Source organism: Apteryx rowi, unplaced genomic scaffold, assembly GCF_003343035.1.
Source record: "Apteryx rowi isolate R43461 unplaced genomic scaffold, aptRow1 scaffold_496, whole genome shotgun sequence".
NCBI classification, from domain to species: Eukaryota; Metazoa; Chordata; class Aves; order Apterygiformes; family Apterygidae; genus Apteryx; species Apteryx rowi.
In genome coordinates, this window is record NW_020450756.1 from 182,236 (window position 1) to 208,670 (window position 26,435).

Consider the following 26,435-nt stretch of genomic DNA (forward strand, 5'->3'; position numbering starts at 1 on the left):
TTTCCGAGCAGAAGGCAGTTCTGGCATGTTTCATCTCTTTATTTTTTTTGCCTGCTGAACTTTCACAGCTGTGATTGTGTTTCTATGCAGAAGACCCTTTCTTTAAATAGAGTCATCTTCCACAAGATGGGCTGATTTAAATAAATGTTTCTTAGACTTGCTCTTAGAGCGTTGAAACTACATAACACTGTTTATGCTCAAAATGGGCTGATGAGCTCTGTTTATAATGAACCGTGCTCATTATAAACTCCATAAACTGTTTCTAATGAACTCTACAAGCTAGTACTAAAAACTAGAGAATGGACCAGTAAAAAGAATCTAAAAAGCATCACTATAGTTGCAGAAGTAATTCTGAAACCCGAGTATAGTGTTAGCATCATTTCTGTTTCCAGGTATAGACACACTCAACTGGGTAGTCCTCATTAATAGTTCAGATATATGGAGTTTTAGACAATGTCCATATTGATGATTTGCATTGGGTTCAGTTTTTAAATATTTGATCAAAAAGCTATATATAAATGTATTTTAACTAGAATATGCCAGTCTTTTCTGCCTCTTACTAAATAGACTGAGAAGCTGAAAAGTCCGTTTTGTGTAGACCTTCAAGATTTCCTTATATGCTGTTCATTGAATTGCTTTTCATTTGGCTTAATTTGACACCAGTGACTTAGAAATAGTAAATATTATGTCATGTTTTTGATGAGCTCTGACTTTGTCCCAACATCCTTTTGATCATATCTGAAAGTTCAAAAAACAAAAATTTTTTTTTAATGTAGTCCATCTGACTCAATGTACAGTGGCTACCATGCTAATTTTAGATTAGGCACTGGTGGCAGTTCTGTTTAAGGCTTCAGAAAAGAATCCAAAACAGATTGCGAGTTTGAAAACTCACAGGGTAACTTTAAATCCTTTCGTTGTAATGGTAATTCAAAATATGTTTTCAGTTACAACGACTGAAAAGGAATTTTGGCTTTAGATCAATTTTGTATCTGCTTAGGTACTGCATGTAGTGCAGGATCCTGATCTAGCTCAATAAATGCAATGCAGCCCTTTGTCAAGTCTCACTTACAAACAGCTGTGTTGAAGTCTGATTACTAGTGTAAACAAAGGTGAACTTGTTCCATAACTAAAAATGACTTAATGTCATTTTATATGAACAGAGTTTTTAACTTCTTTTTTTTAACTGGTGGTATGGGAAGCTGAAATCCTTTTTTGTACTTGCTGGGAGTTATATGACCAAAAATCAGATAGATGGGGAAGTGAAACAATGTACTTACACAAGAGCAGTAATTTTAAAGCTGATCTTTCCCTTTAATATCAAGTGTATCAAGTATATTTGTTGGGGGGGAGGGGGATCCCACTTTGACCTTTAAAGGTAACAGGACTTTGTTATGCATTTTACCTCCTTTCACTTTGTTCTTGAAAAGTTAGAGCCTCCATTCCTACTCTTTTCAAGGTACTTTTAATCTTCCCTTTACCTCTGTGGTGTAAAGGCTTTGACATATTGTCCAATATTCTGAAGGGAGGAAAAATATTTTTGCAAAAATCTTCAGTTTGTGTTACTTAGCAGCAAATGCAGTTATTAAACCTATACATCTGGGAATTATTGTTGTGGTTACAGGACTTGTTTAAATTGTTTAAGTCTGGATTTTTTGACAAAAGGAGCGATTCTGACTTACTCTTACCCCTCACAGCTTTCATGTCTTTTCCCTTTGCACTAATGCGAATGTTCTGTAGACTTCATGGTGAACCCAACTGGGTAAACAGTCATATTTAAACTAGCTTTATTTTCTTGATTTATGTTTGATCCACTTTAGTTCCTCAATCTAGTTTGTCACATGACAGCACAAAATTTTCCACTAGCCTTATCTGAAATGCCATGTCCAGTTTTGACACCCCTCTTTCTCCTGCCTACCCCAGATTACAAACAAGCTGTCCATAACCTAGAGAGATTCAAGCGAAGGCCACTGAGGTGGCAAGGGCTCGGAGCACGTGCCTAAGAGTGCTGAGGAAAGGCTGAAAGAACAGGGCATGTTTAGTCTAGAGAAGAGATGGTTTTGGGAGGACTTAATAATAATTTCCTCTTAGTTATTGGAAGGTGGCTGAGAAGATGGAGCCTGGCTGTTTACTGAAGTTCATGGCAAGAGAATGAGAGAGTGATCATAAACAAAAACAAGGGAAGCTCTGCAGTGACCTAAAGGAAAAAAAGTTTCACCACAAGGTCAGTCAAATACAGAATAGGTTGCACAGGAAGGCTGTGGACTCCATCAGTGGGAGTTTTCATGCCCTTACTGCAAAAAGTCCTGAGCAACCTTGTTAGAAGCATAGCATAATTTGGGTTGGACAGAATGGCTGGAGGTTATCTTGTGCAACCCTCTGCTCAAAGCAGGTCCAGTGGGATCAGGTGTCTCTGTCTCCCCTCCCTTCTGTGAATAAGGTTTTCCTTGTATCTGATCTGAATTTCCCATGTTCCAACTTGTGGTCATTGTCTTTTGTTTCAAGAAGACTCTGGCTCTATTTTCCCTACATTCTCCCGTTGGGTGGTTGTAGACCTTTACAACCTCTAAACGTCTATCTTTAGCAATCTCTTCTGACAGCTGAACAAATCTAGTTCTCTGAACCTTTTCCTGTACATTGTGCTTCAGACTGCAAGCAGTCTTTGTGGCCCTCTGCTAGACTTGCTGCAATGTTACCACCTGTCTTGTATTGACTGGGAAGCCCAAAATGGGCACACTACTCAGCTGTGATCTCACACATGCCAAACAGAGGGGAGGAATCACTTCCCTTGACTTGCTGGCTACACCCTTGCTAATATAGCCCTAGGTACTATTGGCTTTCTTTGCCCTAGGGGCACACTACTGATTTTGTGTTCAGATTGTGGTCTATCAGGACCCAAAGGTCTTGTTCTGCATAGCTGCTTGGCACTCAGCCTGTATGGATAATCAGGTTATCCCATGCCAGGTACAGGACTTTGCACTTGCTTATATTGAACTTCATTAGGTTGCTACCTCTCTGTTTCTCCAGCCTCTGGAAGTCCCTTGGAATGGCTACCCAGGGCCATTCCAGGGTACCCTTCCCGGGTATCAGCTGCACACTCCATCCCCAGCTTGTTGTCACCAGCAATCTTGCTGAGGGTGCATTCACAGAATCACACAGAATTGCTGAGGTTGGAAGGGACCTCTGGAGATCATCTAGTCCAACCCCCCTGCTCAAGCAGGGTCACCTAGAACACATTGCACAGGATTGCATCCAGGCGGGTTTTGAATATCTCCAGAGAAGGAGACTCCACAACCTCTCTGGGCAACCTCTTCCAGTGCTCTGTCACCCTCACAGTGAAAAAGTACTTCCTCATGTTCAGATGGAAGTGCCTGTGTTTCAGTTTGTGCCCATTGCCTCACGTCCTGTCGCTGGGCGCCACTGAAAAGAGTCTGGTCCCATCCTCTCGACACCCTCCCTTCAGATACTTGTACACRTTGATAAGATCTCCTCTCAGCCTTCTCTTCTCCAGGCTAAACAGGCCCAGCTCTCTCAGCCTTTCCTCATAGGAGGATGCTCCAGTCCCCTAATCATCTTTGTAGCCCTTCGCTGGACTTGCTCCAGTAGTGCCACATCCCTCTTGTACTGGGGAGCCCAGAACTGGACGCAGTACTCCAGATGGGGCCTCACCAGGGCTGAGTAGAGGGGCAGGATCACCTCCCTCGACCTGCTGGCAACACTCTTCCTGATGCAGCCCAAGATACCATTGGCCTTCTTGGCCACAAGGCCACATTGCTGCCTCATGCTTAACTTGTTGTCCACCAGCACTCCCAGGTCCTTCTCCGCAGAGCTGCTTTCCAGCAGGTCAACTGCTGATGTATTTGAAGAAGCCCTTCTTGCTGTCCTTGACATCTCTTGCCAGATTTAATTCCAAACGGGCCTTAGCCTTCCTCGTTGCATCCCTGCATACTCTGACAATGTTCCTATATTCCTCCCAAGTGGCCTGTCCCCCTTTCCACTTTCTGTACACTTCCTTCTTCTGGTTGAGTTCTGCCAGGAGCTCCTTGCTCATCCATGCAGCTCTCCTGCCTCCTTTGCTTGACTTCCTACTCATAGGGATGCACCGCTCTTGAGCCTGGAGGAGGTGATGTTTGAATATTAACCAGCTCTCTTGAACACCCCTTCCTTCTAGGGCCCTMACCCATGGGATTCCTCCAAGCAGGTCCCTGAAGAGGCCAGAGTTTGCTCTCCTGAAGTCCAGGGTTGCGATCCTACTTGGTGCCCTGCTGCCTCCTCGCAGGATCCTCAACTCCACCATCTCATGGTCACTGCAGCCAAGGCTGCCCCCRACCTTCACATCTTCCACCAGTCCTTCTTTGTTTGTTAGTACGAGGTCCAGCAGCACACCTCTCCTTGTTGGCTCCTCCACCACCTGTGTCAARAAGTTGTCACCAATGCTCTGCAGGAACCTCCAGGACTGTTTGAGCCTAGCTGTGTTGTCTTTCCAGCAGATATCGGGAAAGATTCTGTTCCATCACCCAGGGTCTCGGTAAAGACGTTAACCAGTATCAGCCCTGTTATTGACCCCTGAAGGATACAGCAAATAAATGCCTGTCAGCTGAACTTTGTATGGCTAATCAAAACCCCTGGAGCCTAGCGGTCCAGCCATCTTGTAGTCCATGTCTCACTTAGCTCCTACAAAGATACTGTGGAAAACTGTCACAGTCTCTGTTAAAGTCAAGGTAAACAACACTCACTGCTCTTCCCTTGCCTTCCAAACCAGTCATCTCCTTAAAGCAAGCTGCTGGGTTAGTCAAGCATGATGTGCCCTTGGTGAATCCGTGCTGTCTGTTACCAGTTGCCTTTTGTTCTTTGTGTTCCTGGATGTAGTTTGCAGGAGTTTTTGCTCCATAATCTGGCCAGGGACTGTGGTAAGACTTGACCAGCAGATGGTTCTCCAGATCCATCTTGTTCTTCTTGACGACTGCTTTTTTTCTAGTAGTGAGGCACCTGTTCCAATCGTTGTGACCAGGTCCACTGTCCCACTGAGCAGTGGACATGCATTTTTCCTTAGCCTTCCTTGGCTGCCAGTGTACTTACAGAAGCCTTTCTTGTTGTACTTCTTGTTCCTCACTAGCTTCAATTCCAGGCTTCCCCGAGTACCTCCCTATAGGCTCAGGGTATGTTTCTATATTCCTTCAAGGTAGACCTGTCTCTATCTTCCGTGTATTTCCTTTTTTTCATTTGAGCTCAGTTTGTTGTTCATCTGTGCTGGTCTTCTGCCATGTTTGCTCAACTTCCGGCACATTGAAGTGGGCTGTAATTGTGCTTTGAGGAAGTTGTCACTGAAGATCAGTCAGCTCTCCTGGGCTTGTCTCTCAAGGGATCCTTCAAGCGTATCTCTGAAATAGCCAAAATCTGCTCTCCTGAAATCCAGGTTTGTAACATCCTGCTCAGTTTTTCTGGATCCTAAACTCCAGTCTTGTGGTGGTTGTAGTCAAGGCTGCCCTTGACCTTCACATCCTCAACAAATTCTTTCTTGTTTATTAGTAGCAAGTCAAGCAGAGCAACTGCCTCATCAGTTGCTCTGCTTGGCTCCTCAGTTACCTGCATCGGGAAATTGTCATCAATTTACTCTAGCAATCTCCTGGCTTGTTTGTGTCCAACCATACTGCCCTTCCAGCAGATATTGGGGTGGTTACAACCCCCATGAGTACTGGGTCCTCTAATCATGAGATTTCCTGCAGTTGTCTAAAGAATGCTTCATCTGCTTTTCCTTCTTGATCAGATGGTCTGTAGCAGATGCCTGCCACAATTGATCCTGTGATCCTTGTCTGTAAGCCCTTGTCTGGCTCACCACCCATTCCGAGGAAGAGCTCTGTGCAATTCAGTCACTCCTTTACATAGTGCCCTTCCTCTTTGTCATTCAAGCCTGCGTTTCCTGCAGAGCCTATATCCATCAGTTGTGACACTCCAGTTGTATAAGCCATCCCATCACAATCCCAGTGAGATAATAGCTCTGCAGCTGTGTACAGACTTGTAATTCCTCTTGCTCCTTTGCCATGTTGCATGTGTCTGTTGTACAGGCACTTGAGAAGTGTCTGCAACCCCTAGTAGTGTTGCTTTTACAGGGGAAGTGCAAGAGCCTCCCCATGATGCTGTCTGCCTCACTTTGTCAAGCAGGTTCTGCCCAGCAGTCCTTATTCCTCAAAGTGAATGGTCTTGGAAGCCTCACTATAACCTTCTAGCGTACAGTGACTTAAAGGTCAGGAACTTTCTAAACTAGGGGTGAGGACCTTGCATTTAATAGCTTCGGAATAGACTTGCAGTACTGGCAGTGTACTGTGGCAAGGTATTCCACTGTGTAACTGCACATTCTGGGGAGTACCTTCTCTTTGTTTTTTTACCCTCTTGCTGCTAAATTCACTTGACTACTATTTCTTGTATTGGAAGAAACAGACAACAATTGTCCTCTGTTTGCCATCTCATGTAGCTTTTGATTTTATAGAATTGTCACCTGTTTTGTTACCTCATTTCCAGCCCTGAAGAATGCTACTCGCTTCACTTATATCTTGTAACAAAGCCATTCCTATTCTTCATCATCCTTTCACCCTTCTCATTTGTCCTTTCTTTTAATTGTTTTGTATCCTTTCTGAAATGGCAGGCTTGGATATTCATACAGCACTCAAGATGAGAAAGCAAATACTGTGTAATGATGTAGGGTTGGGGTTTCTTTTGTTGTTCTCTGTTCTTGTCATAATCCCTAGCACCTGATTTTTCTTTCACTGCTACTGATCACCACACAGTTGGTTTTATAAAGTTGTCTAGTGCTACTGCAAGATCCTGAGTTCAGGGCCCATCTTTGTGTATATAAAACTAGGATGTTTTTCTTGACATATATCACTTAATGTTTTGTTGTGGATAATTTAATCTGTTATTTTATCATCAAGTTATTGAAGAGCTGGAGAAGTATCTGTAATTATGTTAAATTGTCATCTTTGTATTACCAAAATTGTGTAGTTGCAAATTAAGATTATCCCCAGCAGGACTCTGTCTTGGCATTTGATGTGCAGCTGTGCAGGAAGCAAAGGGATATACACCCTCCTGCTCTTGCAGAAGTGAAAGATTAGAAGCTCCTAGATGGCTGTGCCATCCAATCTGATGCCATTTGAATGCATAGGGATGGATGGAGACATAGCTGTCTCTGGAGCCTGTGAGAGGAAGAAGTAAGCTGTATTTAGAAAGGGGATATCATAGTACTTTTCCCCCAAGAAGCAAATAAAAAGCAGGAAATAAATCATGATTAAGAAATTCAAAAGGAAGAATAGTCTTAATGATATGCAGAGTTTTTTTGGTGAGGTTGCTGCATGATTGTGTCTTATGATTAAAGTTCTCCTTTCAAAAAATACTTCAGTTTAGGCACAAAGTATGTATAAGACCGTGTGCGTGTGTTTAAATTTTGTGTGTTTTTGAAGAACAGATTGTATTTTAAGTTTATTTTATTACAAGTTAAGGGTGTCTGTAATTCTGGTTTTATCTAGTAAGTTATTCCCACTTGGAAATACTTTGGGAGGATGTTGTGTTGAAATAATTCTTACCGTAAAGAAACTTCTTTGCTAATAGGAAACAGGAACAATGACACTGAAAGGAAATTGTATATAGTAGAAATATTTCCTAGACAAATGGTAAAGTTATTCATTTTATATGCGGTAGCAGTTAGCCAGAATTCTTTACAGTTTGGCTGTATAACATGAACTATGTAACACGCAAAGCAGTGGTGAGGGGGAACCTCTTGGTTTCCAAATATATATATATATATATTTTTTAGTAGTATAAGTGAACAAGCCCAAAGCTGTTCTTGACCTTTTTCCCCAAGTAATATTTTTTTTGTCAGTGATGGAAAATAGCAGTCTTTGTTACAAAATTTATTTTTGATTTGAATAGGACAAAATGGGATTTTAAAAGTTGGATTTCTAAAGTTTTAATTAATACATGTTGAAAAATGCATAGATGTTTGCTCTGTGGTCAAATATTAAATGATTAAAGTGTCAAATTATTAGGTGAAGTCTTCAGTTTTGAATGTCTAGTAAATGATCATGGTGGCATGTGAGTACTTTCTCTGCTCTGTCTACTGTTTTATTTTACCAAAATGGATACTTATTTTGGTTCGCTGAGTGCAAAGCATTTGTTCGTATGGCTAAAGCGTAATATGCCATTGGACTTTATGTAAATTACAGGGGTTTTTTGTAGACTACCATTCCTAGTGATGGCCACAGAAAGTCAATGTGTACAGCATGGGGGAAGTATGAAGAATATCAGCCAGTTGCCTTTGCTGAGCTCAGATTGTGTATTGCTTCTTAAGTTGTTCACAGTTGTTTAATATAGTAAAAAAATGGAGTGCTGCTGCCTTACTTGGCCCTGTTCTCTTAATCTCACAGGCGCGCATAGAGCAGTCACTTTGATACATACAGGCTTGTCGTAATTAACTTATCTTTAAAACATAATTGAAATTGCTGCTTTTAGCTTCTGTTCTCTGGTAACCTTTTTGTGACTTTTTCTTTTTCTTTTTTTTTTTTTTCCAGATATAGAACGTGGTCTCTCAAACTGGATTAAAGCAATCAGTTGCTATTTTTATTTATACTTTTTAATTTTTGTATTTGAGTTAAAGTGCCATGAGAAAATTTGCATATTGCAAGGTGGTCCTTGCCACCTCATTGGTTTGGGTCCTTCTGGATATGTTTCTATTGCTTTACTTCAGTGAGTGCAACAAATGTGATGAGAAGAAAGAACGAGGCCTGCCTGCTGGAGATGGTAAGCTTTCTGCCCAAGTAATCTTTAAATTATGCTTATTTAAAATTACACTTCTCTTTAACATTTGATTTTTGCCCCAGTGGTATAAACACTGAAGCAGTATTGGGTATTGCAAAACTTTCAATGTTTCTTTAAAGCACTATGGAATTCAAGCACATTCCATCTCAGGTACATGTTGCAGATTCAGATGCTAGCTTAAGATAAGATTTTAAGCATAAATATGTATGAAAAAAATAAAAATTGCTGTGTAATAAGCAGTTCAGGAACATAAGTTAACGTTAACATAATGTAAAGCACATACTAAATTTCCACCAGTGAATCAATGGCACTGCTGATTTCAGTAGACTTAGTGGTCAAACAAACAAACAAACTCCTTGAAAAACTAAGCCAAAATTTGACCAGTGAATATAATAATGAAGAGGGACAATAGTCTTACCACCAAACAAATGTTGGAGTGGAAATGAATGTATCAAAATAACTGGAATAAAACCAGATACAAAAATGAAAAATCCTGTGTGTTGTGGGTTTTTTGTTTGTTTTGTTTTTTTTTAAGTTGTAGCTGTGCTATTCAATGGTAAAGCTCTTCAGATAAGTTTTTCTGTTCTGTTACTGTCATTCTACTTTTCAAGTACCAGTCAGAGGAGCTGGGTGTGTGTTACTTGGATGCCGGTTCCATTCATTTTACCAACTTTGTTTTAGGGCAGCCGACATATGTGGGAGGAAAGATGGATGCTGGGAGAGGTCACCTCTGCTCTGTCTCAGTGTAGGCATTCCCAACTGCAAGCAGCGGCCACCTCTGTGATGTTTGTGAAACATATCTAAATTTGTGGTATGGTCCCTCTTCTTCTGGCAAGGTTAGAAGAATGTTGTAAAGTGTAAAGCTTGTGTAGGTTCAGTACGGGTGTGTCTCTATGTTTCACTGTAGTTATCAGAAATTCATGCAGTGAGGCATGAGTTAAGTCCGGTCAGCCAGCTATGCTCAGAATTATTTAGTGCTTTCTGTAAGAAAATCTTTTTCAAGTGTTGACATCTAGTATAGATAATTTTGACTTCACTGTGAAATTTTCTGAAGTGCTTCAAGAGTAATGCTCCTCTATTACAGAATAACATTAGAGGGGGATGTTTAGGAAATGTTCATGTGTCGTTCCCCCCCCACACACACACCCTTGCCCATGATCAAAAAGGGCTTATCAACTTCCACAGAGACCAGCAATGCATAGGAATGTGGTATTGCTGCACTTAGTACATCTGAACTGTTGTTTCCACAACTGCTTGCAGAGATTTTGTAGAAAGGTTCTAGCACACCCCTGCTTTGCAGAAGGGACTTCAGTTTTCAGTTGCTTGTCTTTTTATCTTTTGGATTTTTCTTAAGGTAAATGGAAATGACTAGAAAATGAATTAGGGTTATGTAGAAAGTATGTCCTTTATAGGACCTTAGTCTCTTCTTTCAAAAGTTGAGAAACTTTCTTGAGAATAAGAAACAAAGACAGATGGTACTATGTTTTTCAGGAATTGATCTACTTTTTGGATTCCCCTCCAAAACTTTTATGGGATGCTAAGCAGATAGCTTATGCCAGGCTTCTTTCAGAGCTGTGTAGCAAACCAGATTTTTTTTTTTTTCTGTTGATCAACAGCAGTTAGTTTGCTTATCTTTATTTATAGATAGATATATATCTCAGACTTGGTTTGATTTAAATAGATGATGTTAAAACTTCAAATGGCTTTACACATGAAGTTATTGGGAGTTATGTGTATATAAGAAAATACAAGTTTTTCAAAAAGTATTTCAAAGCAGGTAGTTAGTTGCCTGCTAGTTGACTTGTTTCAGTTGAAACTTTTAGTGAACAATTGATTTGTCACATCTGAGGAAGCTTAGGATTCTGTATTCAGAGCTAGGTTTGAATAGTGTGTGCCAACTGAAATGTTGAGGACCTAAAAAACTTCCTCTATTTAGAAAGTATGTTTCTTAGGATGTATTGAAAGGGGTCCTTTAGATGAGGGAAAATCTGCAATTTTTAAAGATTGGTTTTATGACTTTCCCTATCCCACCTTAGTTTCAGTTAGTAGTTGAGTATGGTCTTCATTCTGGCCTTTCCCTAAACTTTCTGTGTTAAAAGCCGCCTTTTTTTTTCTTCCCCCCCCCAATATTGTATATAATAAGCTTGTACAAATTGTACACGGCTCTGCGCATTTTTCTTGATTTTCATTGTTGCTTTCCAGTATATGCAGGAATATGCCTGCCAGAAACAACAGTTGTAGTTGGTATTTTGCCACTTCCGTTTAACCTAGTTGTATGCCTATCTTGCATATTCTTATTTTTCCAGTACTTTACTGACTTGGAGTCTGGTGGATTTATTCCCACTCCAGACACCTAGAACCAATAGTATTAAGGCTATTTTTTTGTGGTGCTTTTAGCATAATCTTCTTTTTAGCTTCATTTTCTTTTGTTCATTTCCATAATTAAGTTAGCTCTTGTGATTCAGTCTAACTTTTGTACTAATGTAAATTCTGTAGTTTCCTGAATTTAGAAATTTTTGTTGCAAACAGGGACTATATGCTGGAGCAACATGGGCAATTTGTGGAAGCACTAATGAACAGCTTCTAATGAACCTACTCAATATATAAATGAATTTATTTTAGGAATTTATTTTAAGCTGTGCTTACCTAGTTGTAAAAATTCATCTTTAAATATTTCAGTAGGAGCAAATGATGTTAAGGAAGATTTTGGCCAGTTTAGACATTCATAAAGTTAGAAGGATGTTTTCTCTAGGCTTCAAACATAGAAAACGGAGGGAGAGGTGTTTGCAGAATGAGACTTATTTAGAGCCATGCTCTAAGTTGTCTTTGAGAGAAATCTTTCCTCACTGTTTTGATGGCATTAAGATACCAGTATCTTAAATTATGAGCTTCAGTTACGGCCTACTGTTCCATGGTATGTATACCATCACTACATTTTGCAAATTATTCAAAATAAAAAGCTGTAAAGGAACATGATTGTATTTATTTATTTTTAAGTAACAGCACAGTTGTTGTTTAATGAGTGAGCTGTTTAGAACAACAGCTAGTGAGAGGGCCATGCCTGCCTGCCTTTGCATAGTCTGCTGGAGGCAGAGGAAGCTTGGGAAAGCAATTGCAGCGTTGTTGAAGGGTAGCTGTGTGCTCTGGGATGGTTGCGGGAGCTGCCTAGAATTAATTTTAAGAGGAGCAGGAATTGGAAATTTCCCTTGGGAATTTGTGGAGGACTGGGAAATACTGTGAAGATGAAGGAAAAATCTTTGGGGAAGGTTATGGGGAACCGTAATATGGCTCTAATAATGATCATTGTGTGATGATACTGCAGGGAGGGATATGATAGACTGGAATAATGAGATGACTTAACCATAGGTTAAGGCTTTGCCCATGCCTTCTGCCATGGCTGAAGAAGACAGCAGGAGCTTCAAGAGATTGCCTGGACAGTTGAGTGTGTTTGGGGAAGTGAGATCATACCAGTGATTCATGCTGGGATCAGCTCAGCTACAGGAGGGGTGGGAGGGAGTCTGTGCTTGTCTTGGCTGCTCCTGCTGCTTTTTCTCCCCCCACCAACCCTGGGAACAATCAGTAAAGGGGAGGGAGGTCTGAGGGAAGCTCTCTCCAGTGCTTGGCTCACAGCGGTTGTGTCTCATTCCTTCTGAGCCACCCAGCAGAGCTGGATGGTGCACACCTCTTGCCCAACTATCACAGTTTATGCCCTCGTGGAGGTGGTCACAAGCTGTTCTTCCTATTGATGTATTTGCTGGGTGGTGGTTCCTTTTTTACAGCTAATGGTTGTTGCTGTTGCAAATTTTGATTGGTTCATCAGTCAGATTCACGAAGGGTAATGGTTGCTGATAGAAGACTGTTGCTGTAAGTGTAAAGATTGTAAAAATCAGAAAGAGTGAAACTTTGTAAGCATCATTCATGTTTTGCAGTAGTTTTTCTAAACCTGCAATTCAGATGATTTGTAGTTAAGTACTATCTTTTCCAGATGGGGATTTGGCATTGCAATTTAGACTTCACAGCTAGGATAAAACTTACTGATAAATGTAAGCAAGTCCTAGACTCCAAGAAAGGGTTCAAGCCATTCTCTAACACTACAAAAGGGATTGGTTCTTATAAACAGGAAAGGCCTGAATAGTACTGCAGTTTTGCTAATAAAGATCTTCTACATAACTCTTACCTCTGTAAGAATCCTGTATCTCAGCTCTGAGGTCTTGAGTTCAATGAAACTCTAATTAGTCTTTCCCTACCCCAGGTTATAGGCTCCTTAGTTATGACTGCAAAGAAACTTCTAGCTTTGGCACTTGATATGGTTACTGAATAAACTTCTCAACTGATCCTTTTTGGCTTTTTTTCTCCTTCATATGGTTCATTCCACTTATGTAATGATTAGAAGCCATGCAAAAAAGTATTTTCTTCTCTCAGACCAAAGACTGATATCATAGAGTCCTGTGATATCTCAGCTGTTTACTATTTACACTCTTTTCTTGGGGCATTGGCAGAATTTAAACTAAGACCAGTCATTTTGTAAAGTGCCAATTGAGGCTTGTGTTCTGAATTTGAGCTCTTTGATAAAGATGGAATCCCTGTGTTGGGACTCAGGATTCTGAATACTTTCATCCACTTAAATTCCCAAGAAGAAAGGTAAGCAGGTTAGAGATACAGAACAGTGATTGAATTCTTGAAAATAGGGGCTGTTCATACCTGCTCTCCCATAAATCAGCCGTGTTCCACTAAGGCTGAGCTGTGCATAGGAAACAACTTAAAAAAAAATAATAATCTTTTTTTTTACTTGTCAAAAAAGTTTTCATATAATTGCTGTGGTTGCTACAAGGCTGACTGAACTTGGTGTTCTGATTAGTCTACCATTATTGTGGCACCTACAGATGTGCCAGGGAAGCACTCATCCTTTTTTCTAGCTTTAAGCGGTCTCAGGTTTTGAAGTAATCTGTTTTTAATTGGGCACGTTCCCTGGTGAAAGGGAATTTGTCTAAATACCATAGACACAAAGAGTTCTTTGTTTGTTTGTTTTTAATGAAGATCTGGAAAAAATCAGAAAACTAATGGTTTACTGATACAAATGAGGAGAAATGGCTGGAAAAACAATCATCTCTTAATCCAACAGGAAATCTAGTAATAAGTCATTCATTCAGCTCCAGAAGTTGTAGCTGTACATTAAAGCGCCTATTTGCTAGAAGTACGTCATAAGTAGCATGCTCATAATTATTCCTTCAAAGGGAAAAAAAAAAATTTTTTTTCCATAGTTCACTGACCAGAAGTGTACTGATTTTTGAGTTCTTAGCAATATGTATACTGGTCATTTTGGGAGAGTGTTGTTGGTCTGTATGTGTATGAAAACTAAATGCTTTTGTCTGAAAACAGATTATGGGGAATGCAGAAACCTGAGACAAAATAGTTTAACTCTGCTTGGAAAGTCATCTTTATATTTGCGCACCAAACTTGCCTATCTTTGCATCTGAGTTCTGTAACACATATGTGAATCTTTTTTTCTTGTTGATGGGTTTTTCTGCAGGAGATGGGAGGGAGTACATCATTTAGGTAAAAGGTATGATCAAGTGGTAGGTATTTGTATTGAAACTTAAAACTTAAACTAATGAATTGGTGAAAGTTGATAGCTGCACACCTGCATCCAGGTCATTGGTGTGCTAAATGAACTGCTAAATTGGTCAGCAATATCTGCAAATGTCGAAGATTAGAGTTTTCAGTTAATTTAACTATTCAGTTTAACTGGTTTACTCAAAGTTAAAAAAACAAAAACAAAAACTGAAAATTTAAATATTTAAAGTGTTTTTTCTTCTAAATCACAAATACAAGTATGATAGGAAAGAATGTTCTCCCTTGAGAATGCTGAAAAACATGGTGAATAAATTTACCAAGTTTTGTTTTTTATGTATAACCATGTTCAGATAACTTTTTTGTTTAATAACTTTAAGTTCTGTTAAGCACTCATCATTTAGTTATTTTCTATCCAACTGTACTTGTATACTAATTGCTCCTAAATTTAAGAAAAAATGATTTATGATAACCTGACATAATAGAGTTAAAAATAAGCTGATCATAAAAATTTAAGCCTAAATAATTGCCCAATTATATACCATTGTTTTATGCTAATTAACAAAAAATAGCACAGATTCTAGTTTAAAAGGTTATGCAATTGAAAGTTAGTAAGTTTTGATGCTTTTGAACTAGTGAGGTGCAACCTGTACTTCCTTTAGGAAGTAAAGATACAAAACAAACTTTAAGGCTTTGCGCTTATTTCAAACCATAGTTAAAACAAGTGCTTTAAATCGGTCTGCTCAGTATCTACTTGGAAATACTGATTCTATCAAAATTTTCTGTATATGATTGGCTGGCTAGCAACTTCTAGTAATAAATGGATCAACTTACAGTCAAAGGGAGCTTTGTGGTTAAAAGAAAGTATCTCCATACTGGGAGGATTTTCTCAGCTAAATGTCAGTGCTTTGCTACACTAGTGCAGTTTACTTCAGATATTTGAAAATGAAAGTTTCTCATATGGAAAACATTATGGTTGCAACTGATTAATGTTAAATGCAAACCAGCAAAATGTTTCATTTGTTAGTATGTATGGATTTTGAGTCTTCAGTGTTTTGGCAAAGGTGGAAGGCTTGGGCATTTTTTTACTCTTTACATGTCTGTTTGCTCTTGGCATAAACTTTAATTACAATATGCTGTCCTAGCAGGAGATTGAAGATAATTTCAATTTAGGCATATAACTGAGAGCTTTACCTTTATTTTAAAATACTTCCTCCTCTATTTAGGTCCTTTAATATATATATATATATATATATATATATATATATTTTAATTTGTGCTGAATTTGTAAAGTAGTAGTTTTTGAAATTCATTACTTGTGAATTTAAAATAGTTCAGGAGAAAAGTGAATAAATATTTGTAAAGAAAGTATAACATATCAGTAGTTGGTAAAAACTTGTTTGTAAAAACTTTTCCAAGAGTCTGAATTCATTTTCTCCTCCTTCTCTCCCTCAGCAGTTTGGAAAGATATATTTGATATTAATGATTTCTTTTTTTAAAAAACATGTCAAGTGTTAGTGTTACTGTTCCTGTTGATGATCAAGTACCAACATTAAACTCTGAAATGGTGCTTTTAGAACTCCATTTTAAACAGGAACGCTCCTACAATACAAACTGAAATATATTAAACAAAAGCAAGCACGCAAGTAGTGTCGCTAGCGTTTTAATGTATTTGCTCTTAGTTCCAGAACCTATACAAAAACCACATGAAGGACCTGGAGAGATGGGGAAGCCTGTGGTCATTCCGAAAGAGGAGCAAGAAAAGATGAAAGAAATGTTTAAAATAAATCAGTTTAATTTAATGGCAAGTGAATTGATTGCACTCAACAGATCTTTACCTGATGTCAGGTTAGAAGGGTAAGTACCTTATATTGTATTAAAGATGTACTTTATGTAAATGAAGAAAGTGCAAAGAGTGATCCAAAACGAGTTCAGTTCTGCAAGATACTAATGTCAAAGTGAGAAGTAGGAGGATTTCCTGTATATATGGTACTTATTTGTAAAATAAGATCGTGTAGAATGAACTATTTTTCCAGCATTATTTGCTATGAATCTGATTACAACTATGAAGCTTGTTCAGGGAATAGAAATGTAATTGATTGAAGGGAAAGCAAAGTTATCTAAAGTTTGGTATATCAATAAAAAATGACTTGTTTGAAAAATTCATGCTTCACTCAGAATGAGGCGGGCTAAAAATCTGGATTATATGAAATAGAAAAGATGTAATGACAAGAAAAAAGAAATACTTAAAAATTTTATACCTAATAAAATGTGCACAGCCTCGCTTAGATTGCATTTCTTTTCTCTAATATCCATCTGGTTTATATTTTTGATCTTGCCTCTGAAATATTGATCCTTTCAGAGTTATTTGAGTCATGAGTAATTAGAAGGAAAATTGTAGCCTTGCCTTAAATAAAACTAAGATTGCTTTACTCTCTTGGGGCTACCCTGGCAAGGTGGCTGATGACCACCCCCTTCCACCCTCTTGCCTAGCTTACAAAAGGGACTTTAAAGTTAAATAGAGTTTGTAAAATAAGATTTTTCCCAGTCAACTACCTGCGCTTTTCTGCAAGAAATGGATGCTGTACAAACTCAGCTTGCTGCTACTGCATGCACAAGGCCTAACTGCTGGATTGTTTGTTTTCATTTTCGACCTCAGAAAATGATATGAGGAGGAATGAGAAGAAGCTCTGACTACTTCATGTTTAAAGATCTGGTTTGTATGTACCTTCATCTGTAGTAATGGGAATAGTGTGCGAGTTCTGGCAGAGCTGGTATTTTTAATAATAAGCTTTGATATTGAGACACATTTATTGTTAAATATAGAACTTTGTAGGTTTGAATTAATGGGATTTTTCAATTAATTTGCAGATTTACTCTTTGTCAGATTTTGTGGTTGCTACTTGTGTGTTTCTTAGTATTGTGGAAGAACGAACACATGAACTTTGAGGGTTTTTTGAAAACTGACATTTTTTTCCTCCCCTCTGTGTATGTAAAAGTGTGTAACGTAGTTGTATCCTGCTTTTCCTGTCTCTCATATTATTGTTCTGATTATAGTCATAACTTGGCAATGGATCGCTCTTGGCATTTGTGCATATTCATACATAGTATCTGCCCCTCTTAGCGTTTTCTCTATACAATAAGAAATTGTCTCTTAGTGATGACTGCCACTGATTAAGAACTTCTAGTTAACCTGTGAAACTTGTTTTAGCTGCAAGGGAGATGGTGAGTTTCTTTTGAGACTTTTGGTAAAGCTGAAATGCTAACGGGTGATTTCTGTATGTTTTTTCTGGAAGAGCAGAATGGAAATAACACAACTTTGGGAAAATAGCTGGTGTTCTATTTGAAAGGTAAATATGGGTAATTTTTCATTATGATCTTGGAAGTAAGGTGACTAAAGAACATCTTTTGCTGAGCAGCACTAATAGTGGAAAACTTGGATGTATTTATTACACCATTTTATAGTTTGAGTACAAAGTTAAGAAATATAATCCTTATGTGTGGATGTCAAAAGCTGCCTTGGCTATTTGTACTTGTCAGCTTTATAAAATCTACTTTTGAATTAGCTAAAAATGGAAAGAGAAATTGTTGCAAACTATTAGAACTTTAGTACCTAAGCACTGTTAAAGCTTTCACAAAGAAGTCAGATTACAATTTTAAAGTCAACTTGAGCTACAGGAACTTTTCTGTCTTGCACATTTGGCCATGGTCTATAATTTTTGTGTTTTGCAGTAGGATATGCATTATACTTTATCAGTAAGTTTAGTAGTGTTGCATTTGTTCATCTTTTGTATTTGTATGGATACAAATACGATTACAATACTATATGAATAAAAATGGTATCATAGAGTAAAATCTTGAATAAGGGCTTGGGACAGAGCTGGATTTTCTGTTTTTATATTTTGCTGCCAACAATTTTAACATTCACTTGCTCTGAGTTTTTAAGACTCAGGAGCAAGCTTTGCTCCTTTTTTTGTGATTCTTTCAGTATTTACTCCAAAAGTTCATAGTAATTAGGAAGCAGGAAGTGTGCTAACATTTCTCAAGCAAATCTAAATGTTACTATGTTTCCAATGCAGAAAGYGTCTTAATCTGTACCTGTGGGTTAATATTACTTTTCAAGAAAACTGCAGCCACTTTCAGAATTGGGAGAACTGTAAATGTGCTCAGATATGTTGTATGAAGTTATTTATCGCAGTAGTCCAAATATGCACATGGTTAGAAGCATTTTGTGCTGTGTTAGCAGGATTGGTTCTGCTATAACTGCTTAGCCAGGATTTTTTTCTTGTGCTGTCTAAATCCCTGCTAATATGGAAATAGTTGTGGGAGAGGGAGGAGGGGTAATTCTAGCAGTTCCTTACCCCTTTTGTGTGCTTTGCAGTGCAGCTGCCGATAGCACTTTCAGTCAAAGTTTTTGAGAAGTGGGATATGTTCAGAGGCTGACTAAGCTGTTCAACTATGTAATTATTTCACAGGTTTGGTGGGTTAATTCCTGAAATGTGGCATGGGAGGACATGGGATCATTTTGACTCCTACAGTGTTCTGGCCGCATCAGTTCTTTTGAAATACACAAGTCTGTAGAGTCAACTTTGTGCCTAACAGTTAACCATTGAAAAGCTAGTGAAATCAGATGTACCAGGACCAATTTGCCATACATATTTAATGGTGTTGACATGACCTGGCAGCTGCAGAGTGGCTTTGTGAAGTAGTCTACATTATCATTCACGTTAGTTGTTAGTTCTGCCAAACACCACTGTAATCTGCGTGAAGGCAATCATGGCTTTATAGCCCTGCTCAGTTCTACGGAGTCTTGAGGCAGCTACTGCCTTAATCAATAAATTCAACCTTCTAGCTTGCACTTCTGCATCTGGATGTTAGGAGTTTAATCTCTATAGATGACCCAGTTGGGATATCGAGTTTAATTTTTTGGCCAAGAACTTTTTTTCTTAGTAGAAGAACAAAAATGTGAACTGTTTTATTAACTATTAGGCACTTCCCCAGTCAGGGGAGCTCCTCAGTTTCACAGGTCTACAGAGGTTTAAAACTCTGTTCTGTTGAGTGGTACTTCAGATATATTAATAGGTTTCTATTATTATTTGGCCCAAAATTGCTTAGGCATACAAGCGCTTTTAAAATCTTTGATATACGCCTGGATTCCTAGTCATTCTGTATTTGCAAGAGGGAACATTATTCTCCTTATTCTTCTAGTTGTCCCAAATAAATGATTTGTTTAACAGGAAAAAAAAATCTGGAAGTTTATTTTTTCACCTGGATTCTTCCACAGCTCTGGACTGGGGCATGTAGACTAACAAACTGATAGCACTGACAGGGCTGCGACCTCTGAAAGGAATGTCATTGTGGGGGAACAAGCAGCTGGGGTTGGCAGATTGGTCTCAAGTTGTTAATAGAATATTTCTTGTAAGCATGTCTTATTCTGGTTGGTGAATCAGTCATCAAAGTGGGAGTTGAGTCGCACTTGCCAGGAAAATATGCAGCTGTGGGCTTGACATGACAGCAAAGATTGGTGAATAAGGACACTAGAGTCTTGCCTTGATTTTTGTTGATGAATAGTGAGACAATGACTAAAATAAGCACCATAGGTGGCAATGACTAAAATAGGTGTTCAGCTGTGTATGTTTGTCTTATATTGGTCTTCAGGCTGGGAAGCTGTGTGGTTGAATGTGTGAAACTTGTATGTGTCACAGACTTGGTTTTGCTCTCAAGTCTGCTTGAGGTGATTTTGAATCTGCTTTGTAAAATGGAGACTGAGTACCATGTGCTAAGGTGAGGTTGTTGGGCCTCTGGTCATTATTACTTGTGGAATGTATAAAAAATTTAAGGAGTCATTTGGCTCCCTGGGATGAGAATTTAATCCTAATTCTGGCTCCTTTGCACTAGAGAAGAGCATCCATAAAGCTCTCTTCTCCCTCAGGCCCCAGTGGTCATGGTTGGGAGCACTGGAGGCGTATCTGGAATAGACCTATGTCAGGCAGCATTATGTAAGTGCCGATCCGGACTTGAGCTGTGGCACTGAGCTAGGAAGCTGGTTGAGATTTCTCTGAGGCCTGGTGGACTTCACAGAGCAGACCAGCAGCAACAGGCGGTGTGGAGAGCTTTGGCTACCTTTGCACCACTTTCTCCAAGGCTACAGGTTCTGTACAGCTCAGTAAAAAATGTCATCTTTGTCTTTTTGCTGCTGAGTCAGTACAATACTATCAAAATGAAGGGTATTAGAAGTCTTATTATGTCTCAGTCCTGCATAACGTACGGGATGTTTTAAGTGTCCTCTTCTCAAACGGTCTCCTCTAAGGAAGAGTGTGTATGTTAGCTTTTGAGTGGTGCAGATAATGTTAAGGTATAACCAGAGTTTTTAGCCAAATGATGGTCCTATGTATTTGAGTGAACTGGATTTCAATTCATACAATTTTATGACTTCAGCAATTTAATAGAAAGTTAAGGTGCAGATCTGTAAGATATCAAGGTTTAACCAGTACAGTAATGTGGCTGATTTAAGTTACTATTGAAGGCTGTTTTTGCTGGGTCAAGCTACCTTACTCAGTTGCTGCTTTCAAGCTTATTTTGACCTTCAGGAGGAAGTAGACAATTTTTGTTTGTTTGTTTTTTAAAAGCCATTCTTCTGAATCTAACTTAAACAAATGTTGTGGAGTTTATAGCATTTATGATGTGCTCCTTTCTGAGTAAGCTTCTCATATGACTAACTCCTATTTTGTAACTTCCTTTGTTACAAAGAACTGTATTTAGGTCTAGGCTTTCAGGTGCATCAGATACTGTTAATTGCATGATACAGTATAGCACTTTTCAGTTATGTGACTGCAATCTGCTTTTCAAACTTATTCTTAAAAAAGTATTGTCAATCTTAAACCCAAAATATACATGTGAGAATATACTAGAATTCACATTTTAACTTCTCAAAACATAAATTGTTTTGACTACAAGGGTTTACTGTATACTTTGTTACAGCTGAATCATAATAAGACACAAATTGATCAAATTTACACAATCACTTTGTGAGGAAAATAGTTTATTTGAATAAATCTATTCACAGTAGGACTAATAATGTGCATATGCAGTAGTATGCTCTTGGAGTGTACTCAAATATGTTGAGCTTCATGGTTTTTTTTAAATGGCAGCGCTTGAAGTATTTACATCTATGTGGTGCCTCAGAAGGTGTGCTCTTTTTAATTATGCTAATTCATCCAGGAGAAAAGCTAAGGGAGTCATTTCAAATTACATCCAATCTGGTATAAATGTGGCCAGAGCCAAAAGGAGAATTCTTCTTATTTGATGCTGATCCAAAGATTGCGTGAGTTCATGAACTGAATGGAGGCTTGCACACCAAAAGGGGAAAAAGGCATATGCTGCTGGATCAGCAAAATGAACGAACACATCCAGCAGCTGTATGATTGCCAGATCTGGTGCAAAGGAGGGGATGGGACAGAACTGTGGTGATAGAAAGTGGGGTTATCACTTTTGGCAGCAGCCTGCAGTTGCACCTGATGAAGTGGAATACGAAAAAAACCAGTTCATTATAGAAAGAGTGTGTTAAGTGGTCATGGGGATTTAAATAGGTCCATAAATTGTGATACATTTTGTGAACTTTTGGTATTTGTTAAGTTCAGGCTGTGGTGATGTAGAAGAAAATCAAAAAGAGCAAAGTTGTCAAGATGGTAGAAGGTGAAAGTTTATTGAACACTTTATTGTTTGTCACAGGCTAGAAATCCAGGCTGTTAATTTACCTGGGATCTGCAGAGGAAATCTGCTGATGTGGTAACTAGGAATGTAACTTCCAGCAGTGATGCACTGGAAGTTTGAAAGCAGGTGAGACATTGAAGCTTGACAGTTCTCTTTCAAAGCAGGAATATTTTTCATCTGACTTTTCTGTTGTGTGCAGTTTGTTAYTGGCCTGGTGCAGAATCAGTATTTGGAAATTTTCTTGTTCATGTTGATTTAGTGCGCTAGCCAGAAGAAATTGCGTGTAAATCTTTTTCCTAGAGAAAATAAAAAATAAAAAACACTAAAAATCAGCTTGTTTTCTATAAACTGTTTTCTGTACAGTTGGCAATCTCATTCTTAGTTACAAGTGTCTTTCATTTTGGATGAGCAGCCATATATTATTCATATATATTCATATATTATCAAATTGATAGGTCAAGTATGCAAAATAATTTGGCAAGAGAACTTAGGTTTGAATTTCAGTCCTTGAGGACACAATTATTTTTATCCAAAGATGCTTTCTTATGATCACTTTCAGGGTAGGAAAAGTAGTCAATTGCAGGTAATTATTTGTGTGAAGTTCTGCTTGAATTCTGTAACCACAATGGTTTTAAGGCCCATTTTGGATTTTGTTTCCAGGGTCTAAAGAAGATTTCTACTTGAATCATGAGATAATGCGACCTTTCTTATATCCAAATCTTTGAAATCAGAAGAAAGGAAAATTTCATACTCTTGAAGTCAGGTAAATTAACATGATACTATTGAAGGCAGACATTTTGGCAGGCTGGACGGAAATGTTTAAATAAGAGTGAAGGATTTGCCTGCATTCCGGTCACCTGTTAAGAAAGATTAATGGTAGTTGTCATATGAATTATATAAATCAAGACCTACTTTTCTAAAACAAATTGTTCTGATTTGGAGGAAGAGGCTTTCTTCAGGAGCAGTGTGAAGTTTTGCTGCGAACTTCTCTGTAGCGCTTTCTTTTTGTGTGGCCACAAATTATTGTGGTTGTATGCAAAGTCAGTGTATTGAAAAAGGGTCTGGCGTATTATGGTACTGAGTGATTCCTTCTTTCTCAGAAGTATTGCTTTTAGCTCTTTTAGCTGTGTTGGTTCTCTGTGAAGTTGAAATGTTTTTCCAGTGCAGGTTATCTACAATCTGCATGCAGTAGGCTCTGTATATTCTTAATATTTATGTTGGAATCAACTTTATTGATGTCCTTGTTTATAATGGTATCATAAGACTGCTGTTGATCTCCAGGAAAGACTAAATCATTGTTTACCAGAAACAAAGTGCTGTAATGCTGTAGCTTTTTAACACCTCAGTCATAGGTTACCACCTCTGTAGCAGAGGTGGCAGAGGAAACAGCTCGATTTCAGCTGCTTCAGCATGACTCAGAGTCTTATTTCAAACCTGCTTTAAGCAGAAAGTAGACAGTGCATTGGGTATTAGCTGTGCCTCAGCTTTATTACCTTCCTTTACTGCAGACTGTAACTTTTGGCAAATGGGTAGGTAAACAGCTGAGTGCTGACATTTTATGGTGCTGCAGCAAGATTCACCAGATATCATTAAGTAAAGACTTGAGGTTTCATGACAGGAGTTAAGACTTTTCTCTAGCAGTCTTGCATTAATTTTGGTAACTTCAGTAGAAAATAAATGTGCGTTTTCAAGTCTAAGGATACTGATGCTTATTTCTCAAACAGACTCCAATGTATTTTAATTATGCTATTTGTATAGAATCACTGGTGTTAAACAGCTTTATTATAGGGGCTGTGCTATATAGTATTTCCTCAAAACTGTAGGTCTAATACAATTTTCAGTAAGACTTCTAAATTTGACAAAAGAATAATCCCAAGTTCTGGCATGTGATTTATTTATAACCACAACTTTTATCTATAACTGTTATTTACTGCCTGCAAAGTCAAAAGATTGGACAAAATTATAAGATGATAAATTTTTTTTTCATCTTTTGTTCATAGTGCAGCTTCCAAAAACCCATCAGCACTGCAATATCACATTGTTGTACATACCAGCTCTGCTCTGAGCTCTAGTAAGGCTGCCCGGCTGAGCTGCCTGGTGCACAGCGGATGCTTTTGCTTGCATTGTCCTATATCAGAATGCGCTGGGTTATGTGCACTGGGCTGGGAAACAAAGGTTGCGTACATGTTTTGCTGCTATTTGTGCCATTTGAAATTATTTTATTGGTCATGTCTTGTTCCCACAAAAAGCTGATAGAATCTGGGCATAAAACTTATCTCAGATGTAGCAAATCATGGCTCAGCTAGTGCCTAAGCCTACTAGTTTTTTTTTTTTTTTTTTTTTTGATAAGCATGAGTGGCCCCATTTTGACAATTCCATATTTAAAAAAAAAAAAGTATTCTAGTGTTACTTCTGCTCTCTTTACTCATCTGTGGAGAATAACCTATTGGCAGTCAAAGAAGAGGTAGAGATCTGTCCTGTAATATTTAGAAACTTAGGATCTATTTCTAATGCAGAATATATATATATCACATCTTCCTAGAAAATGACCTACAAAAACTGTTTTAATGTTATACTTCAATGAAGAAGCTTTTCCTTGTTGCTTCTCACTGCATAAGCATTATGGTAGTATGTAATTGGTTTCCTGAAAGACTACTTCTACCTTTAGCCTTTTTTGGTCTATAATTCTTTAGCCTATGAAACAGAAGTTTGTAAGTTGTATCAGGATATTGAATGCCACTTTACTGCATTACTTTAAGAAATACTTTAGCATGACTTTGAAAGATGTGAAGACAGATTACTGCTAATTTTATTTTAATTATTTAGCTTTTAAGGTATGACAGTATTGCATTTAGTTCTCAATCTTGGGTTTTAGGAATAATTTCTAAATTAAATTGAACTGTAAATACAAGGTACTGAATACAGTTTATTTCAAGGTATTGATAAAATGCCAAGTGTTATCCTGTAATAAGATGACTGTGCAGTTACATTTTCGAGGTGATCTTTGGAGTGTGTGTAGAAGTCCCAACAGTAAGCTGAAGAAGGTAGCATTAGGATAGTGACTGGCAGTGTGTTGAGTTCCTGGCATTTGTGCACCTTGGGGATGGACGATTAGGATGCGCTGGCCTTGCTGAGCTCTGGGTCAGGCAATGAGCAGAGCAGGACAGGTGTCCAAAGTATTTCAGCTTCCAAGGAATTCAAATGAAGCATCTTGTAAGATCTCCTCATAGGCTTCTTCTGTCTCTGCAATGGGGAAGTATAGTTTTCTCATTCTTCCATTGGCTTGAGAGAAAAGAGGATTCCATTTCTGCTAGATGTGAAGCAGAGTTGAGAGTAAACAGTTTTGGTGATGCAAAAATAGCAAAGTGGAGACGCTCCCACTAGTTCCCACCACCTCAGCGGATTTCCTGTGCAGTGTAATGTGCACTCCTGTCTTTGCTGAAGAGGATTTCAAAGTCTGTTTTATCTGCCTGGGATGCAGTTGTGAATCTATTGTCTAGACACTTTGATATTTAGCTTGTTATATTTTAGAGGCACAAACTATTTCCTTACCAGCATTTGGATGTGAAGTTTCTGTCTATCCAGTGCTCTACTCCAAACGCTTCCATTAACATGAAGGCACAGGCATAGCTAATGCTCCAGGGCTCTAGAGAAGAAGCAGCTTCTGTAAAATGTGATGGCTTAAGTCCTTCCACTGGTGGCATTAGGCACTCTGGATCTGACACCAAGCTTTAGTGGCAGAGGCAGTAACAGTGGCGTGCTTCTCTCTTCATTGTAGTTTGATAGCACCATGGGATCCACCTCATGAAGCGGAGGATGCATGTCTTTGCCCTCATGAAGCAGGGCACGCGTGTCTGCCAACAGGTTGGCCAACCTGTTAAGGAGGGCTTTAAACTAGGAAAGATGGGGGAAGGGGAGAGTTATAGTGCCAGGGTAGTTGGCAAAAGACTGCTCAAGTCAGGACGCCTCCAGCAGGTGAATGCAGCCAGGGAAGTGCGCAGGGGATGTGGCTATGGAGGATCCTCTTGTATCCCTCCTGGGAAACCTGCATGCTCGATCACCTCTCTGAAATGCCTGTACAACAATGCACGCAGCATGGGGAACAAACAGGAAGAACTAGAGATCTGTGTGCAGTCGCAGGGCCACGATCTCATTGCCATTACAGAGACATGGTGGGATAGCTCACATGACTGGAGTGCTGTCATGGATGGCKACGTGCTTTTTAGGAACGACAGGCCAGGCAAGCGAGGTGGTGGAGTTGCTCTTTATGTGAGAGAGCAACTGGAATGTATTGAGCTGTGCCTAGGGGTGGATGAAGAGCGAGTCGAGAGCTTATGGGTAAGGAT

General features: G+C 38.7%; 1 protein-coding gene across 6 annotated transcripts in view; it reads left to right on the top strand.

Moving 5' to 3' along the window:
- Positions 1 to 26,435, top strand: part of GALNT1 (polypeptide N-acetylgalactosaminyltransferase 1) — a 70,277-nt gene that overhangs the window by 11,782 nt on the left and 32,060 nt on the right. For 2 of the 6 annotated variants that reach the window (XR_003255715.1, XM_026079233.1), the window contains exons 2-3: positions 8,559 to 8,787; positions 16,059 to 16,233. Coding sequence is in view for 5 of the 6 variants with exons in the window: in XM_026079233.1 (XP_025935018.1) it covers positions 8,649 to 8,787; positions 16,059 to 16,233 (314 nt within the window). In the remaining variant the exon portion in view is untranslated. Of the gene's footprint in view, positions 1 to 2,088; positions 2,222 to 4,609; positions 4,719 to 8,558; positions 8,788 to 9,486; positions 9,642 to 16,058; positions 16,234 to 26,435 lie in introns of those variants that run through there. The other 4 variants (XM_026079234.1, XM_026079235.1, XM_026079236.1 and 1 more) reach the window with 4 other exon arrangements.